This window comes from Brienomyrus brachyistius, chromosome 12, assembly GCF_023856365.1.
Source record: "Brienomyrus brachyistius isolate T26 chromosome 12, BBRACH_0.4, whole genome shotgun sequence".
Taxonomy (NCBI): domain Eukaryota; kingdom Metazoa; phylum Chordata; class Actinopteri; order Osteoglossiformes; family Mormyridae; genus Brienomyrus; species Brienomyrus brachyistius.
In genome coordinates this window covers 15,067,277-15,085,341 of record NC_064544.1, presented here as the reverse complement: position 1 = coordinate 15,085,341, position 18,065 = coordinate 15,067,277, and the positions used below count along the sequence as shown (strand labels likewise).

Genomic DNA, 18,065 nt, shown 5'->3' with positions numbered 1-18,065 from the left:
TTGCTCTAGCCTGTAATCCATATTGCAGTCACTGCACCACAGCAGTCAGAGTATTTTTGTGTGTGTGTGTGTTTTTAAAGATGCTGGCTTTGAGGCTGTGTGTACCTGGGGGAATGTGTCTGAAACATTGGGCTGTTTCTGTATTTTTATTTGACTGAAGTTGTAGCTACCTGTATACAGTACATTTTTGAAACTGCTTTTGGATAAATTGATGTTTAATTGAAGTTGTTTCCTCTTTTGTTCCAGCTAAGTCCTGCCCCACAAAGGGTTTCACCATTCTTATTCTTATTCTTATTTTGATGATAATAATTCTTTGCTTCATTTTAATGTACATAAAACGTGGTAAGTAAATTCATCCTAATACTTAAAACTCAATTAATTTATCAAAGCAATACAAGGAACTTTTATATTTACAATAGACATTGTTTTCAGATATGCTCCATTTTAATTGGATTTAGTAAATGAATACATAATTCATTGTGTTTTTATGCTAATATTCGTAATTGCAGATGACCTCTCTAAATTCGCTAGAACATCACTGGAAAGATTAAGAGGTATGTTTCTTTAAACTATCGGTAAAATTCATTTACATGCAATGTACTGTAAACCTTGGTCAATTTTCCCTTGGTGTGAATGGTGTATGTGTGTCCTGAGATGGGTTGGTACCCTGTCCTGGGTTATTCCCTACCTTGTACCTCCTGGGATTGGCTCTGGACCCCCACAACCCTGCACAGGACAAGCAGGTATAGAGATTGAAGGACAATATTACCCTTAAAAGAAAAAATACAGCTCATGAAAAATTAGCAGTTGGAGATGATTTAATACCAGCCTCCCTGGTAAGGTCTATTCGGGGGTCATGGAGAGGAGGGTCCTCCGGATTGTCGAACCTCGGATTCAGGAGGAGCAGTGTGGTTTTCGCTCTGGCCGTGGAACAGTGGACCAGCTCTATACTCTCAGTAGGGTTTTGGAGGGCTCATGGGAGTTTGCCCAACCAGTCTACATGTGTTTTGTGGACTTGGAGAAGGCATTCGACTGTGTCCCTCGGGGAGTCAAAATCAATTTTTTTGCTGCCTGTACCAGGGAACTAAAACTGGGCCATTCAGTTCGGTTCTTCAAGCAGGACAGTGATCCTAAACACATGTCCAAATCAACACAAAATGGTTAGCTGATCTCAGAATCAAGCTTCTGCCATGGTCATCTCAGTCCCCTGACCTGAACCCCATTGAAAACCTGTGGGCTGAGCTGAAGAGGAGAGAGCACAAGAGAGGGCCGAGGACCCTGGATGATCTGGAGAGATTCTGTAAAGAGGAATGGTCTCAGATGCCCTGCTCTGTATTCTCCAACCTTATAAAATGTTATAGGAGAAGACTCAGTGCTGTTATATTGGCAAAGGTAGGTTGTACAAAGTATTTAAAGCAGGGGTGCCAATAATTGTGGCACATGTGTTTTTGTTAAAAATAATTATTTCTTAATGAAGGATTTGTTTTTTCTTTGAATAAATTTATTTCAGAGAAAGGTTGGATTTTTCAAAATTTTTTCAGTGTGAGATGAAGCTACTTCACTGAAAGGTAGATTTTTTCTAACCCTTTTTACAATCTTTACAAGGGGGCCAATAATTGTGGAGGGCGCTGTAGGACATTGAGTATTAAGTATTTACCAACCTACAAAAGTGAAGTTAATAAAATTTGTTAAAGTTGTTAAAGCTTTGAATGGGTCATATGGGTTTCGGGATGAGGGTAAGTGTTTATAGCTTTTGCATATGGCTGGATTGGTCTGGGTTGGGGGTGCAATGATATACCTTCGTGGGGCCCAAAATTTCTAGGGGTGCCCCCTCCAATGACACACTCATTGTGTGCTACCAATGTTCAACTGAACAGTCCAGCGTTCATTACTCAGTGATATACCAAGAAATTACGTTTCTTCACCACACGTCTCCATGCTCTTTGACTTCACTTACCAATACGCTTTTGCACATCCGTCCCCAGTGTCCTGTCTTCCTGCACCTGCCACACATGGACTTGAGCGCAGGGCAGCGTTCATGCTTCCTATGCATTACTATCCTGCATCTGATGCACATTCTGCCGTGGTCATCGTTTTTATTTTTCTGCTGTGTTTCTCCATATTGCTTGTTCTCTGTTGTGTGTGTTTTGTGCCACTGTTGCACTGAACAGTGCAGCCTCTCTTTACGAGCTAAAAATCATACTTTGTGGAAAAAGGCCTTAACTTAAGCTTTTTCCTTCTTCTGCTGGTGGGCTTCCTGACGTGGCAGAAGGTAGATTTTTATTAGTGTATTTCTTATTCACAAGATCTGTGCTATGTTAAATAGACATAATGCACAACAGATATAAAATTTACAGTTTTCTTCTGTATTGACAGCAATTTATCTTGCCAATGTCATATACCTGTTAGAAAGCTCAGTGCCATCTGATACACCAACCATTACACTTACAATACATTGTTTCAAGCCATATATACAGTAATTTTCCTTGTCATAGTCAATGTGTCTGTTGGAATGTTCAATACCAGGGGTGCCCAATCCTGCTCCTGAAGAACTACCAATATGAGAACCAGCGTAACTTCAACATAGCTGACTCTAATACTGAGATATAACTGAAGGGCCTGATTATCTGTGTCAGGTGTGTTAAAATGGGGCTGTACCTAAGCTCTGCAGGGTGGTAGCTCTCCAGCAGCAGGATTGGGCACCCCTGCTCAATACCATACGATACACCTACTATCACACTACAACTATCACTTTATCATGAGTTTGAAGATATTTCACTGTATACTTTTTTAAAATAATACCCTCTGAACTGTAGAGCACTGTAGACATAATGCATGTTATTTTAGAAACTATACAGGACATGAACAACTCCCATCCATAAGGAGGGAGAAAGGGGTCCAGACACTAGTGACTGGGAAATGGAATAATCGAGGCAGAGACATCCACCCCCCCCCCCCCAATCCTACCCCCACGAACCACATTGAAAATCAGATGAGTGGTATCACCCATTCTCACTTTGTACCGCTTGCTTTTCTGTTGTCACAGCGCTGTTGTTATTATGCAGCATGACAGTTTATAGTAAACGTCTTTGTCCATTCAGAATGCTATGCTACTTCCTACACATTTACATTTACAGTATTTGGCAGACGCCCTTAGCCAGAGCGACTTACATAAGTGCTTTAAGACGCCGTGATGAATTTCCCCGATACTAGCTCAATAAGGACCCAAGCTATGAATACCATCTATCCGAACACTGTTGAGAAAGTGCAAGAATTTTTTTTTTTTTTGTACACATACACACACACACGGAAAAGAGCTGAGTAAGAATACAGAGTACTACTTCAGGTATTTCTGAAAAAGGAAAGTTTTGAGTTGTCGCTTGATGATAGCCAAGGTTTCCGCTGTTCGGACATCAAGGGGGAGTTCATTCCACCAGCTAGGTGCCAGGACAGAGAAGATGTGTGTCGTCCTTGTGCCTTGAGGGGTGGTGGGACCAGTCGAGCACCACAAATACACAAATGAAGGAGAAATGTCAAACCAAGCTGCAGATATGGGATTATTGAATGGTTTGTTATTTGTTTCATCCTCATCTTTTCTGACTGTTTTTTCAGTAGTTTTGCATTTGACGACAGTCAATGTCACTGCTGGGATTATTGAATGATTTGTTATTTGTTTATTTACAGAAAGAAGGTATAGAGAATGCAAGAATGCAAACAAGAACAACAACATGCCTGACCCAGGCTCCACAGACCCGAAATCGCAGTCAGTACAGATGTCTGGTGGGCAGTGTTCTACCGATCCCATAACCACTGATTAGCAGAGCTAACTTTTTTGTTCACAAGTTAGCGTTTCCACTAACTTTGCAAATCATTATCAGACCAATTACCATGCTGAAATACACTGCTCAAAAAATCAAGGAACACTTTTTAATCAGAGTATAGCATCAAGTCAGTTAAACTTCTGGGACACTGATCTGGTCAGTTACGTAGCGGAGGGGGGTGTTAATCAGTTTCAGCTGCTTTTTTTTAATTAAATTAACAACAGGAGCACTAGAGTGGCAACAATTAGACGACCCTCAAAATAGGAATTTAAGGTTTAACAGGTGCAGGCCAATGACATTTTTCCCTCCTCATCTTTTCTGACGGTTTATTCACTAGTTTGTATTTGGCTACAGTCAGTGTCACTGCTGGTAGCATGAGGCGATACCTGGACCCTACAGAGGTTGCACAGGTAGTCCAACTCCTCCAGGATGGCGCATTGCCATTGCCAGAAGGTTTGCTGTGTCTCCCAGTACAGTCTCAAGGGCATGTTGATCATTTTAATTTCCATCAAACAATGTGCCATCCTTTCATTCCTAACACATTAGCCAGCCCATATCAGTATGATTTTTTTCCTATTTATATACTGTAACAGGCAGCATGGTGGTGCAGTGGTCGGCACTGTTGCCTCACACCCCTGGGACCCGGATTCGAGTCTCCGCCTGGGTCACATGTGTGTGGAGTTTGCATGTTCTCCCCATGTCGTTGTGGGGTTTCCTCCGGGTACTCCGGTTTCCCCCCACTCCAATATTTAATCATAGTAAAACCATGGTTAATTTTTGTAAGGGAGAGACAATTAATATTCCCCAGTATATATAGGGTTGTGCGGAGCCCGTCACTCCGCAGATACCCCACATTCCTGCTATCTCTAAAATCCCCAGAGATTGGCTGAAAAGGGTGTGAGGACGTACTGCCCTATAATAAACACTGAACAGCCCTCGTCCTCCAGCCGATACACTATTATTTTATGAGATTTTTTTTCAGTTCCAGTCATTGCATTTCATGTTTGTCATTTGTTATATAGGTGTGCTTTTATTTTAATTATTTTGGAATTAATTGGAATGTTAAGACGTGATTTTTATAGGCTTTGTTATATTTATTACATGACATGAGTAGTGAGAGCATGGAATTTCATCCCATGGAACAATCTTTTGGGAACACAGGCTGCCCTCCAAAGATGTTTATATTTTGGTTGTTAACATTCTAATGAAATGTGAAAACATGACGTATAGCTTTGCTTTGGAAATATCATTACATTCCATAATGAGTATTTTGCTCTATCTGGTGCTGATAGGCTCCAAGCCCTTGGCAACAGGATAAGTGGTTGAAGATGGACAGATACATTTATAAAACAGACCATAAATAAACATCTTGGAAATGCTTCCCCTGTCTCAGCCTTATCTGTCTGCTTTAGCTTTCTGGTTTCTTGTCAGCTTGTAATGGAGAAGCGGTTTTCAGTCCACAGCGATGGATGAATGTATGTGTCGTGGCTTTCAGCAGGGAAGCAGCACAGATGCCGTGTGATTGGGTGAACGCGGGTTTATTAGAAGGAAGACAAAACAGGAACATCGAAGAACACAAGATGGACATCATACAAAATTAATGACCGGACTGGGAGGCAAACTTACAGTAAATGCAGACTTAAATACACAGGACTAATGATAGGAACTCGAAATAGCTGATGACATCAGGATACCACATGAGGTTAATGAGGGGGCCTGGCACATGGGAGAAGCGAAGGCATGACAGTATGGTTACATAGGTGCCTTAAGTTTCGGAATTCACATGTAGGGTTTCCAGTCTTTAAAGCACTTTATTCAGGGGAGATGGAGCAGGTGCACAGCGACGATTGAAATCCACCCGGTCATATACCGTCTGAGGATTGAAACATAACAACAGACCAATGTAATAAAAGGGCCAGGAAAACCCATTCACACAGACTATAGAGGAATTTCTCAAAATGGTGGATTTTCAAATTTTTTACTTGATCACAGCATGAGAAACAAACAATGACGACACAATGGACTTTGTATTTATTTCGTTTGTTTCACCCTCACAGAAACCATTTCATCTCAATGTGGTGGCAAAATGATAAACCCAAGGCCAGTGAATATTTCTTATAAAGTTATTTGGAAAAGAATGTTAATTGTTAGTTGTTATAGTTAAGAAAGTTTACAAAAACTTTACAGGTGTATAACTAATGGTGTTAACGTTTAGTCATAAATTCTTACCTCTGCTTTTACATTCTGTTCCCCAATGATCTCATACAAAGTTATAGGAGGATTCTGGCTCTCAGACTCATGCTAAAAGACAGGGAGGGTTTTTTTTTTTTTTTTTTTTTTGGTGGGGGGGGGGGGGGGTCAGAATCAGAACACAGTTTTACAGTATTGAAATGTAAGTATATTAACCAAACTTGCTGATATATTAACAAAACATGAAAATAACAGCCTTTCTGACATTTGCCAATAAAATACTAGAAATATCGGCATCCCAGTAGTTTTTTTCAGATCACACCGATTCTTTCACAAAAATCTTGACATGACAAATTTTTGATGGTAACATATGTACTTTCTGTAGCCATGCATGGGCTTCTCGACTGGCATTCCAGACTGCTCCATATCAAATATTTGATGAGTGCCTTCTCCCACCTGCTCTTTTCAGATCTCTCCACAGGTGTTCTATGTGATTTGGATCAGGATTCATTGCTGACCACTTCAGAATAGTACAGGATTGGTTTGAAACTATTTCTGGGTGATTTTGAAATATGCTTTGGATCATTTACCTATGGCTTTTTTAAGTCTTTATCTCAGTGGTGAAGTCTTGCTCTCCTACCATACAGCCCTTTCATTGAGATACGATGAATAGGACAAGTTCTTGCACCTTGCGTCCAAAGGTCAGCTTGAATCTGTTTGGCATTTGATTGAGTTTCTTTCTCCACCATTGGGCCAATCTTCTGCTTCATTTTTTCATCAACTTTGATGAAAAGTGACATGAACCTTATACTTCGATATGAACAGTGGACGCAGGAACATTAAGGTCTCTGGAGATGAATGTGTCAGTTGCACACCTCAGATTTTTGTTTTTCCTTTCTTTTCACTATAACTTTCTGTTATTGGTTATTAGTATCCTATAGACATGCAAAACAATTCAGTAGGTCATCAAACTACCTATGACTCCGCTGTATGTTTTGACCAAAACATTTGTAATGTCAACATTTTTGTAAAAGAATTGCCGTATTATCTGAAAAAACTGCGGTGGTTCCAATATTTTTGGCCACATTGTATGACCCATATTATCAAATTATCTCCATCATCATCATCACTTTTATAAGCATGTCATGAATATTTTCTTTATGCTTTTCAGTTGTTGGCATTGAGTACTCAGAGCAGACTAATCAAACACACAGCAGATATGACTGTACGATGATTCCCACTCCCTCATGTTGAAGATGCAGTCTGTCTACATAAGTGAACATGCAGGACTTACGCTTTGCCTTATACTTTTGTCATTGACTGTAGAATACACTGTTGACTCATCCCTATCCGCATCTGCAGCTGTCAAAACACATCACAGAAAATCTCCCATCAACTGATCTTAAAACAGAATTTCATGTGGTGAATTTCAATCATGTTATACAGTTTCCACAAAAAAATCCATCAAAGTTGCAAAACGAAGTGTTAAATTTAGTTACTTTTTGTTCAATGTAAAACTCAAAAAATATCATTATATTTAAAATCAGTTTGTTTAATTTGTTTAAATTATGATAAACACATTTATAAATTCTTTTTTTTTTTTTTTTTTTTTGAGATTTAACACTATCCAGCTGCTACCAGTGGGCTAAGCTCTGTGCCTGTGATCGGAAGGTTGACGGTTCACACTCAGCCTCAGCAGAATAGTCACGTGTCACTGGGCCCTTGAGCACGGCCCTCAACTCCCAGCCCTGGGGGCACCACTGCAGGTGGCTGCCCTTTGCTGCCCAGCTTACTCTCACTCACATATGTGTCTGGGTGTTATGGAGGGCAAGATGGGGTAGGCGAAAAGAGAATTTACCCACCAAAATAATAAAGTGTCATTATTATTATTATTATTATTATTATTATTATATGTAAATTTTCAGTGTTATTTTTAAAAAAAGCTAAATGTAATTATGAATACTTCATAGGCTTGCCAAGGTGTTCCAAGAAAGCATCCTGGGAGCAGCCCTGTGGCAGCAAAGTTGATTCACGCCTCCATGGTTGAGGGTTTGCATTGTGACTCATGATCTTTTGGACTAATCAGATATACAGTTGGACTGGTTGCCATCCCTGCAGTTCTGCTAATGTGTGTGTGTGCATGTGCCCTGCGATGGAGCGGCTCTTTGTTGCCTGGGAAACCCCCCCCCCCCCCCCCCCCCCCCAGAATAGGCAGCTGTTGGATGAATTGAAGAGTCTATCTTGATTTTAATATTTCTAGAGGTGGATACATTACTATTCTAATGAAAAAAGCATGTCACAGACCTGGACCTCGATGTCTTCTACAGCAGCAGTACACAGCCAGAGAAATGAGAGTCAGGGAAACTGATAAGCCAATGTAGAGGTACAGCTTCCAGTCTGTAAATACATAAGGAATTGTTATGCAAACAATGGCTGCATTACTATTTGTTAAAGAAAATGACTGGGGATTACAGTAATGACTATTATCTATGTACAGTCCTGTGATGAATGCTACTCGATGAGATGTTGTATAAAACAATAACATACCCGAAATCATGCGGTTGTACTCCAATATATCGGCCTGTGGCTTCGTGCCTATGCCCAAATCACAGTCGTGATATATAAGGAGTACAACTGCATGCCTTCTTGCATGCTATTGCTTAATAATCAATACCACCAAAAAGCAATGCCTTTCTACTCAAGCTGACTAAATTAACTAGAGTAGAGTAGAGCAGTTGCAATTTGAAAGGTACAATGCTCAGTAGGAATTTACAGAATTGAAAGTTCCAATCATCACCCCCCATCATGCTCTCTTTTTACAGAGGCACCATTGAGAGCGTCATCACTGCCTGTATCGCTGTGTGGTTCTGAAGCTGCTCTGCCTCCTGCCGTAAGGCTCTGCAGCGGGTAGTGAACAGCAAGATAGACGGCACCTCCCTGCGCCCCCTCCCCACGGACACTTTCCATACCCTCCTCACCCGCAGAGCCATCAGCATTACTGCTGATTCCTCCCACCCTGTACACTCCCTCTTCTGCCTCTTGCCTTCAGGGAGAAGGTACTGGATCCTCCGGACCCGCTCCACAAGACTCTTAAACAGTTTCATCCACCAGCCTGTCAGGAGGCTGAACCCTGTCCATTACCTCCCCACTCTGCCTCCTGCCCCTGGACAGTAATATATTCACTGACTACCTCAAGGACTGTTTACATTCATACCTTTCAGCTGCTAATTTGAATTTGACTTGTATGATTGTTACCATTTGCACTCTATTGTTCGCCATTTGCATCACTTCCTTATCTATGTTTACCATTTGCACAACTGCTTTAACTATTTTTACCTTTTGCACAACCTCCTCTTCTATTGTTACCATTTGCACAACTGCCTTTTAAACTTTTATCATTTGCACAACTACCTTATATATTGTTACCATTTGCACTTTGTCGATATGTCTCTTGCCTTGTCAGTTTGTCCTGTGTCGTGGAGGATACGATACGCACAGCAGTGAGCGAGAAACAGCATTTCGGTTCTCACATATGTCTTGCACATAAAATGTGAATTGACAATAAAAGATCTTTGATTTTTAGATCAGTGTTAAATGTAGCATGTATTGCTTCATTGAAGCAATTTTGGTTATATATATACAGTATTCATAATTCACTGCAATGGCATTGAACAGTATAACTTCGAATGATCCTGCAAGACAGGCAGAATGTGTGCTTTTCTTTTACCTGTAGGGCTGCAGCCTATTGTCACATTGGTGGCCTTCTGACTGACAGCATTGGCAGCAGTGCATGTAATGGAGATGTCACCTTCTTCTGGAGAGAGAATGAAGTGCATCTCCTTGCTGTTCTCAGTATGTGTCCCTTTTGTCCAAGAAAAGGAGGCTTCTGGATTTCCTGATGAGCTGCACAGCAGATGAACCATACAAGTCTGGTTCACTTGTACCCAGATGACCTCTGATTGGATGTATACAACTATGTTCTCTGGCAAATATAAAGACAGAAATTCACCTATATTAAATATAGAATTCTTAAGATTTTATTTACACATCAAAAAACACCAACACAAACATTCTTACAATATTTATGCTCCTAAATAATTTTATATTCTGTATACATCCATCTATTTTCCACTAATCTTATCCTCTGACAATATGGGGTTATTAATCTACGGAGAAGCGTCGTTTGGTGGGGAGAGCTCAGCTGTAGCAGGAGATAAGCCAGCAGAGTTGAGACGCAGGTAGAGCCTAAACAAAGTAACGGAAGGTAATGCTGTGCCTTTTCCTTTTTTTGAATTTTATGATTCTAAAGAACTGCTTCCATGTAGTGTGTGGGCCCACCTGTTCGTTTGTGCACTAATGCTGCAAGTGAGTTGGACAATGTCTTTTTCTAATGTCGGAGATCCCGTCGCCGCACTTAGGAACTGGTGGATTCTCCTATAGGGCGGCTTCCTGTAGCCGGGCGGCCAGGGTTACTGCAACCAAAAGGGGTTTTTTTGCTGATTGTGTTTGCGGCATAAAACTTTTTCTTCTTTCCGTTTGGGCTCTGTGTTGATTTTTACTAATCCACCTGCTGCTTAGGATTATAGGTACTATGTGATAGCATGCCAGTGGCGGGGGTTGCAAATAGTGCCCTATATTAGTGCAGTTGGTGCAGTTTATGGATCGCTATTAGCGTTATTTAGTGCCCTTTTTGGCCTATTCCAGCTTGTGTAATACTTTGGCCTACTGTCTGTTCTGACTCTTGTAATGCCTAAAAAAACAGCTTGGTGAAGATAGATTTTTATACTGTTTTATGTTTTTGTCTTTTTAATTCTGTGAAATTGGATTTACAACAGTTGTGTCCTGCATAACCTGCCTAGTACGAGCGCAGGTGGGGGGATTGGTTGCGAGGTATTGTAGTCAGGTTCTCCCACCTGTATAACTGGGAGTGGCGTAGTCATTTCTTAACCATCATAGTGGAGGCCACACAAATAAATAAAATGTGCTTTGTTGGAATCCAGTATAAGAAAAAGTGCGTAATCGATTATTCCAGTTAAACCCATTTTAAATATTATTTTATGGTTCAGCATGGCAAGGGAGAGATGATCCACATTGTGGTTCAAACAAAACAGAGTTTTATTAACAAAACGGAACACAGAGGGAGAATCGGAAAACAAAAGGAGAGTGAGGGGTCAAAACTAAACTGGTGAAACGAAAGCTAAGGAAGGGAGTAAGAATGGAAACAGCAAAGGTATCGAGGAACTGTGAAAAACTACAATAACCAATAAACCAGTGCAGTGGTTAGCACTGTTGCCTCACACCTCTGGGACCCGGGTTCAAGTCTCCACCTCCACATATGTGTGGAGTTTGCATGTTCTCCCCATGTCGTCGTGGGGTTTCCTCCGGGTACTCCGGTTTCTCCCCACAGTCCAAAAACATGCCGAGGCTAATTGGACTTGCTAAATTGCCCGTAGGTGTGCATGTGAGAGTGAATGGTGTGTGAGTGTGCCCTGCGATACGCTGGCCCCCCATCCTGGGTTGTTCCCTGCCTCATGCCCATTGCTTCTGGGATAGGCTCCGGACCCCCCGCAACCCAGTAGGACAAGCAGTTTGGAAAATGGATGGATGTCATATATAACAATTAAGATTTAAAAATGATTTTTGAATACGTAAGATCTATATTATCATTACATTTTTGTCACATACATAAATGTGACTTTATGATTATTGAAAAACCCTAATTAATAAAATTAATTTTCTTACCATAAACCTGCAGCTGGATTTTATATGTGGGAATCTGTAGACCATCTTTCTTCAGTCCTACACGCTGATACTCCCCACTGTCCTTCAGTCTCAGCTCCCTCACTGTTAGATTGAAATCAGGGCTCAGCTGCAGTCGTCCTTTGAACTGAACTTGATTATATTCTTCTTTTTTACCACTGAACTTTTCAGCAATGTCCATTCCATTAAATTTCCACCTCAGAAACCGAAAATCTTCCACCTTCAGACTCCCCAGGACTGAAGGCAGCTCCACTGTCCCTCCCACACTGCCATTTATTGTCTGATCAACAGCAGCACAAACACCTGGAAGAGAAAACAATTACCTTACTGTACAAACAAAAAATAAGACAAAAACACTGAAGAATATGTTCATTTTTATTTTGTATGTCATTTTCTATGCTGAGAATCCTAGAGCTGCTAAACAGTCTTTCATTGTCTTTTTTTTAACACTGACAAAAGATCCATTCCATTCTATTCTATTCTGTTGTAATAATCAGGTGATGAGGATTGAAGAAGTTGTCCTATTGGACAACCCAGAATGAGGCACCAACCCATTGCATGGCACACTCACACACCAGTCACTCATACATGCACACCTATGAGCAATTTGGTAGCTCCAGTTAGTCTCAGCATGTTTTTGGACTGTGAGGGGGGGGCAGAGTAATTGGTGGAAATGCCACAACAACATGGGGAGAACATGCAAACGTTACTGTGAGGGACCAAACAGTAAGGTAACACAAAACCCTGGCAGAGACTTGAATCCAGGTCCCAGAGGTGTGACATGACGGTGATAACCACCGTGCCAGCCCCACATTTAAAAATGTTTAGTTTAAATCGTATCTTTTGGGTTGATGTGAGGGTGTCATGCCCAGTCTGTAATATGGCAATATATAAACTGACAGCAGAACTGGCACTGCAAGTAGGCTGGTTAATATACTGTAAAGGCACTGATCCATATCACACTGATTACACTGTATTACTTAAAGGCAATGTTATACTGTACTACCACAGCTAGAGCGGAAGTGTGTTTGTTCTTGAATACAAATAGATTATTCAGAAGGCCAGAAATAATGGGATCCATCCACAATTTTGGTATTTGGGTTTTTCTTCCTTCCATTTTTCCCTTTTCATCCAGTCGAATTTCCAAAGTTGGAAGGAACTTGCTTTGCTCTTTATCTCAGAATATTTAGACACTATGAGGCAGAGTTTTACAGCCATGATTACAAGCCTTTACAGTTAGTTTATGGTTACAGCCAGAGAGATACATGCAAGGAAGTGGGTAATAGAGAGAAGCGGAAGAGGGGAGATAGATAGATTGATAGATGTATCTGGTACACACAGTTTCCATATTTCCATCACATGGGTGCATTTTGAGCAAGCAGCATATCACTATCAATACGACCATGCTATTGCTAGCATGTAAATATTTCAAGGTTTCTTGAAATGTGTTGTGATATTAGCATTTCTAAAATATTCTCAAGTGTTAACTTACTATGCTGTTCTTTGTGGTAAAATGGTTCTATGTATTTATTAGCATCAACTGATTTACTCCTGTAGTATGTTTATAAATATGTACATCTTGTTTTACTCTCATTATTCTTAATTAGCACTTTCAGCTCTTTACAGTAAGCCACTAAACTCCTCAAAGTTTCAAAACAGAGAATGAAAAAATGAGATAAAGACATGCTAGTTAGACACTTTCCTGTAACCTCAGACCCATCCAAGGCAGTGTGAAAAATAGGCAAGAGTATATTCACCAGACACAAGGATGCATTTCACAACCTTACCTTGCCCAGTCACTTACATTTTAAGGATGCCAGCCTTTTCAATAAAGAAACTCACAAAAGTGCACCATCCACTACCTGACAATGTCTTGCTCCCTCATCTATCCCTTCTTTCACCCCTACTTTAGCCAAGGTGCCATACCCACTAAATGAACCAAATGCAAAGGAAATTACGAATGCCTTAGAAGAGATGGTTTGTCATGATTCCATGCCTTCTTCTCTAGTGGACAAAGGGCTTCCATTAGCTCCCATGAAACCAGATGCTCTCACTCTGCACTTTCCTTGCACTGTTGTGCCTCGGCTTTACGAGCAGACTGAAGCAAGGAGTTCTATGCTGTGGGCACAGAGATGGATTTGGGAGACACATTTTCATCCCGTCAGTGGCATTTTGTTGAGGCCTCAATCAAACTATTGTTGTCATTTATGGAAGATAATTCTATTCTACAGCCATGGCCATGCAGTTTTGAGAATGACATAAATATTAAGTCTGCCCCCTCAGCTTTTGTGATGTCAATTTGCATATACTCCAGAATGCCATGAAGAGTGATGAGATGAATTGCAATTAACTGCAAAGTCTCTCTTTGCCATGAAAAAGAATTTAATCCCACGATAATCATGCTTAAGCTTATGTATAAAGTGTATGTATTTAGTGGATGGATGGTTGCATTATTTGTGTGAAAGTGATTCCAAGCACATAATCAGTGTTATATAGTTACACTTCTCAAAAAAATGTAAGGAACACTTTTTAATCAGAGTATAGCATCAAGTCTATTAAACATCTGGGATATTGATCTGCTCAGTTAAGTAGCGGAGGGGGTTGTTTCAGCTGCTTTGGTGTTAATGAAATTAACAACAGGTGCACTAGAGGGGCAACAATGAGACGACCCCCAAAACAGGAATGGTTTAACAGGTGGGGGCCACTGGCATTGACACTGACACTGACCTCCTCATGTTTTCTGACTGGTTTTTCACTAGTTTTGCATTTGGCTACAGTCAGTGTCACTACTGGTAGCATGAGGCGATACCTGGACCCTACAGAGGTTACACAGGTAGTCCAACTCCTCCAGGATGACGAATCAATACGTGCCATTGCCAGAAGGATTGCTGTGTCTCCCAGCACAGTCTCAAGGGCACAGAGGAGATTCCAGGGGACAGGCAGTTACTCTAGGGACAGGGCCGGATTTTCCAGATGCAGGGTTTCGGATTTTTGCCCTGCTCTCTGGACATCTTTACCTGTGATTGTTTGCCTCCTGTGTATTGAACCTCTGTCTGTCTTCTGACTTTGCCCATGTGGATTTTGCACCTCAGCCCTATTTGAAGATTCTGGAGTTTTTGATCCTGAGTCCGTTCCTAGATTTTCCCTTTGCTTGCCTCTACTGCAGTGGATCCTTACGTTTACAGTCTTTCTCGATTGCCCACACCATAATGTCACTTCTGCTTGCTAACGATCAGGCATATAGGCAAGTTACTAAAATGACATGTTTGAAACCCCTATGAAATTTGCTTCCTCTCCCTGTCAGTGAAACTGCCAAGGGGGACACGCCCTGGATGGCGAAATCTAGCGAGAGGCCCCCCTCCCACCAACTATGGGCTTGGGTGTCAGTACTGTATCATAGAGGTTACATTGAATTACTGATTACTGAATGTTTACATTCTATGCAGATAAGTTTTGTTACATTACATCTTTCTACAGTGAATAGTTTTTCCTGATTTGATTTGGAGTATTTCTCAAATGACAATTAACATTTGTAAAGCAAGTGTAATCCGCACACCATAATCACTTCTGCACAGCAGAATATCATTTCCCATTGCTTCACACAACATTTCCAGATGTTTTAGTACATATATGCAAATGGTTTTCTACATTTTTCATCATTTGATAAAATATTCAGCTGCTCTAGTTGGTCAAAATAGATTATGTAGTTTCTCTTTGTAATAATTTTACAACCAGAACTATACATGTACATGATCATTGTGTTATTCACCACATGCGAAACCATTAACCAAGCTTTTCAAATGATTAAAAATATATTCCATAAATTGTGGTGATATGGCATTGTTGTGTTTTTGGTTCCTACAGTCAGGGGTGCCGTATAAGGGGGGTGGGAGTTAGGATGTTCAAAAAAAGATTTGGAACATAGTTGGATTGGTCTGGGTTGGGGGCCTAATGTGATAGACTTAAATTTTCATTACCAGTAAATTTTACATACTGTAATGCAGAGCTCTGCAAGGTTAAAACGGGTGTCTTTGATACGAATAATAAAACATTTACTAAAGAAAAACAGTCAGTGACAATGAGAAAGTGGGAAAAAATGAGTATCATTCAGAACCATGGCGATCAGGAGCAGACTTACGCTGACATACTGACAGTGTGTCTAAGCATTTTGATTCTCATGCTTAAAACGATGCTACTTCTCATTTTGGTGGCACCGACTAATTTATTGGCGGAATTATATGCTTTTGCAATTTGAGTTAATTGGTTTGGATAAGTTACAGGCTTTTGCAGCTAAACCTTAGTGTTGTGCTATATGCGTGAAAGGATTTGAGAAATACTCTTATAGTCTTGAGAATAATAAGTATGATTTTGCACATGAAACAATCGAGGAAAACTGTAATAAATGTATTAGACTTTAAAGTACAAAAAGTACGGCCACACCACTACCATCTTTTTTATTTTATTTATGCACAATATCTCCTCATTCAAAAGATGTTACAGTGTGGCTGCTGACCTGTCCCTTTCTTCAGCGCCACTTCAGTGTTTATCACTTCCATAATATGCCAAAATAGTAGCATGTGGCGTGCTAACCGAATTTAATAAACATAACGATATGCCGAATTTAAACAGATTGACCAACTAACCTTTGGGCATATATATGACTTTCATTAATATTTTAGGTGTGCTACTAAGCTGTGATATTGTGCAGCCCCACTGAACAGCATGGCCACTGGCATGTCAGTGCCATCAAACAGCAATTCTTGGCATCGCTGTGTAGCATCTACATTGCTCACAGCCATTGGATAATAAAGCTTCCAAACTGCAGTTCAACGTGCCGCCATGAAGAGAGGTAAAGGCAGGATTAAATGAGACTAATAGCTATAAGGACTCGCCCTGACTCATATACTACTGAAGATGGTTGTTGCTACAAACCCATTATTATCCCATTACGTTGCTAGTGGTCCACTACATGGACAAAGCATGGTCTCCAAGATAGCTGCCTTGATCTGGAGCACTTCCCTAAGTGAACAGTCCTCCATGTATTTTTTGTACTATAATGCATCTTTGTACTATAATGCATCTTTGTACTATAATGCATACTGTAAGGCATCTTACCCTCCACTTCACCTCAGACCAGTCCCATATCCCACCACACTACAATGGAAAACAATACCAAAACTCGCCAAATAACTCTTCTTCTTTTAAAGCATTGAATAATGTACATATAATGTACATATATATACACACACACCTAACACCACCATTTAGTGGACAAGAAATTAAGAACTATTTTTTGTTTTACTTATTTGTTGGTCATACAGTAAAAGCTGTCTAATATAGTTTTCTTCCTAGTCGCTAACTGTAAGTATCTAAAAATCTGAAATTACTCAGACAATACTGAATGCAGGCACAGGAATACAATGACAAAGCCAAATCTGCTTTTTATGGGGAATAACTGTTATTGGCACCATTTACTTAAGAGAAACAAGTGAATTAAATGTGTATGTTTATGCACAAAAGGATTTCACAAGCTCTTCGCTACATCTTGGTAAATTTTTTATACACTACTTTTGTTTCCTTATTATAAAATTGACTGTAACTGTAAATGCACTCAAAATACAACATTAGTTTACTTGGCCTAATGTAGATGCTTAATTTATCCCTATAGGACGACAGCAGCTACCAAATATGTCACACAATATACGATCAACAAGCAGAAGTTGCTAATACAGTTCAGAATACAGGCAATCTGTGCACAATGTGGAAGTTACCCAGGACACTTACCACATATGATTATGAACAGGAGAGTCCTTATCCTGGGCATTTTTGTCCCTGCTTTTTTGTCTGTCTCTGTTAGGTGTGGCTTCTAATGATCAGCATAATAAAAGCCACTTCCCTTGGTCAAAAGCTCATAGTTACCTATCTAGAAATAATGATTTGGGGTAAAGCAAATTCATGCACAGTAATACATTGCAATGCATAAAAAATTAACCTGAAAAGCTGAACAACTGCAGCACAAAGTGCAGACGACTGAGGAAGTAAAAGTCTGAAGGAAGTTGAGCAACATGAGACAATAGATGTAGATCTTTAAGAAGTCACTGGATATAATTTCTTAAAAATGACAGTTTCCGTGCAGGAAATCAAAGCTGCACTATGGTGGCCCTGAAGTTCAAAACACATTTAAGAAAATGCAAAAAAGAAAAGTAATAATGAAGTGTTTCTGTTTTTCTTTTCTCAATGTCTTGATTTTGGTGTCATTTATTTATTTGATAGGTTGACAGAGATTTACATTTA

At 40.2% G+C, this 18,065-nt stretch overlaps 2 protein-coding genes across 5 annotated transcripts in view; one reads left to right on the top strand and one right to left on the bottom strand.

Moving 5' to 3' along the window:
• The window catches only part of si:cabz01074946.1 (SLAM family member 9), an 84,416-nt gene extending 80,583 nt beyond the window's left edge, over positions 1–3,833 (top strand). The window contains exons 4-6 of one of the 2 annotated variants that reach the window (XM_048970940.1): positions 247–342; positions 510–554; positions 3,685–3,833. In XM_048970940.1, the coding sequence (XP_048826897.1) occupies positions 247–342; positions 510–554; positions 3,685–3,818 (275 nt within the window). In that variant the 3' untranslated portion in view covers positions 3,819–3,833. Of the gene's footprint in view, positions 1–246; positions 568–3,684 lie in introns of those variants that run through there. The other variant, XM_048970941.1, reaches the window with a different exon arrangement.
• The window catches only part of LOC125704850 (SLAM family member 5-like), a 90,816-nt gene extending 72,988 nt beyond the window's left edge, over positions 1–17,828 (bottom strand). Inside the window, exons 1-7 of one of the 3 annotated variants that reach the window (XM_048970986.1) lie at positions 17,556–17,828; positions 11,754–12,074; positions 9,739–9,993; positions 8,316–8,408; positions 7,306–7,373; positions 6,051–6,122; positions 5,655–5,694 (exon numbers count right to left, since the gene is read on the bottom strand). In XM_048970986.1, coding sequence (XP_048826943.1) covers positions 5,655–5,694; positions 6,051–6,122; positions 7,306–7,373; positions 8,316–8,408; positions 9,739–9,993; positions 11,754–12,074; positions 17,556–17,595 — 889 coding nt within the window. In that variant the 5' untranslated portion in view covers positions 17,596–17,828. The remainder of the gene's footprint in view (positions 1–5,654; positions 5,695–6,050; positions 6,123–7,305; positions 7,374–8,315; positions 8,409–9,738; positions 9,994–11,753; positions 12,075–17,555) is intronic. The other 2 variants (XM_048970984.1, XM_048970985.1) reach the window with 2 other exon arrangements.
• Between the last annotated feature and the right edge of the window lie 237 nt (positions 17,829–18,065).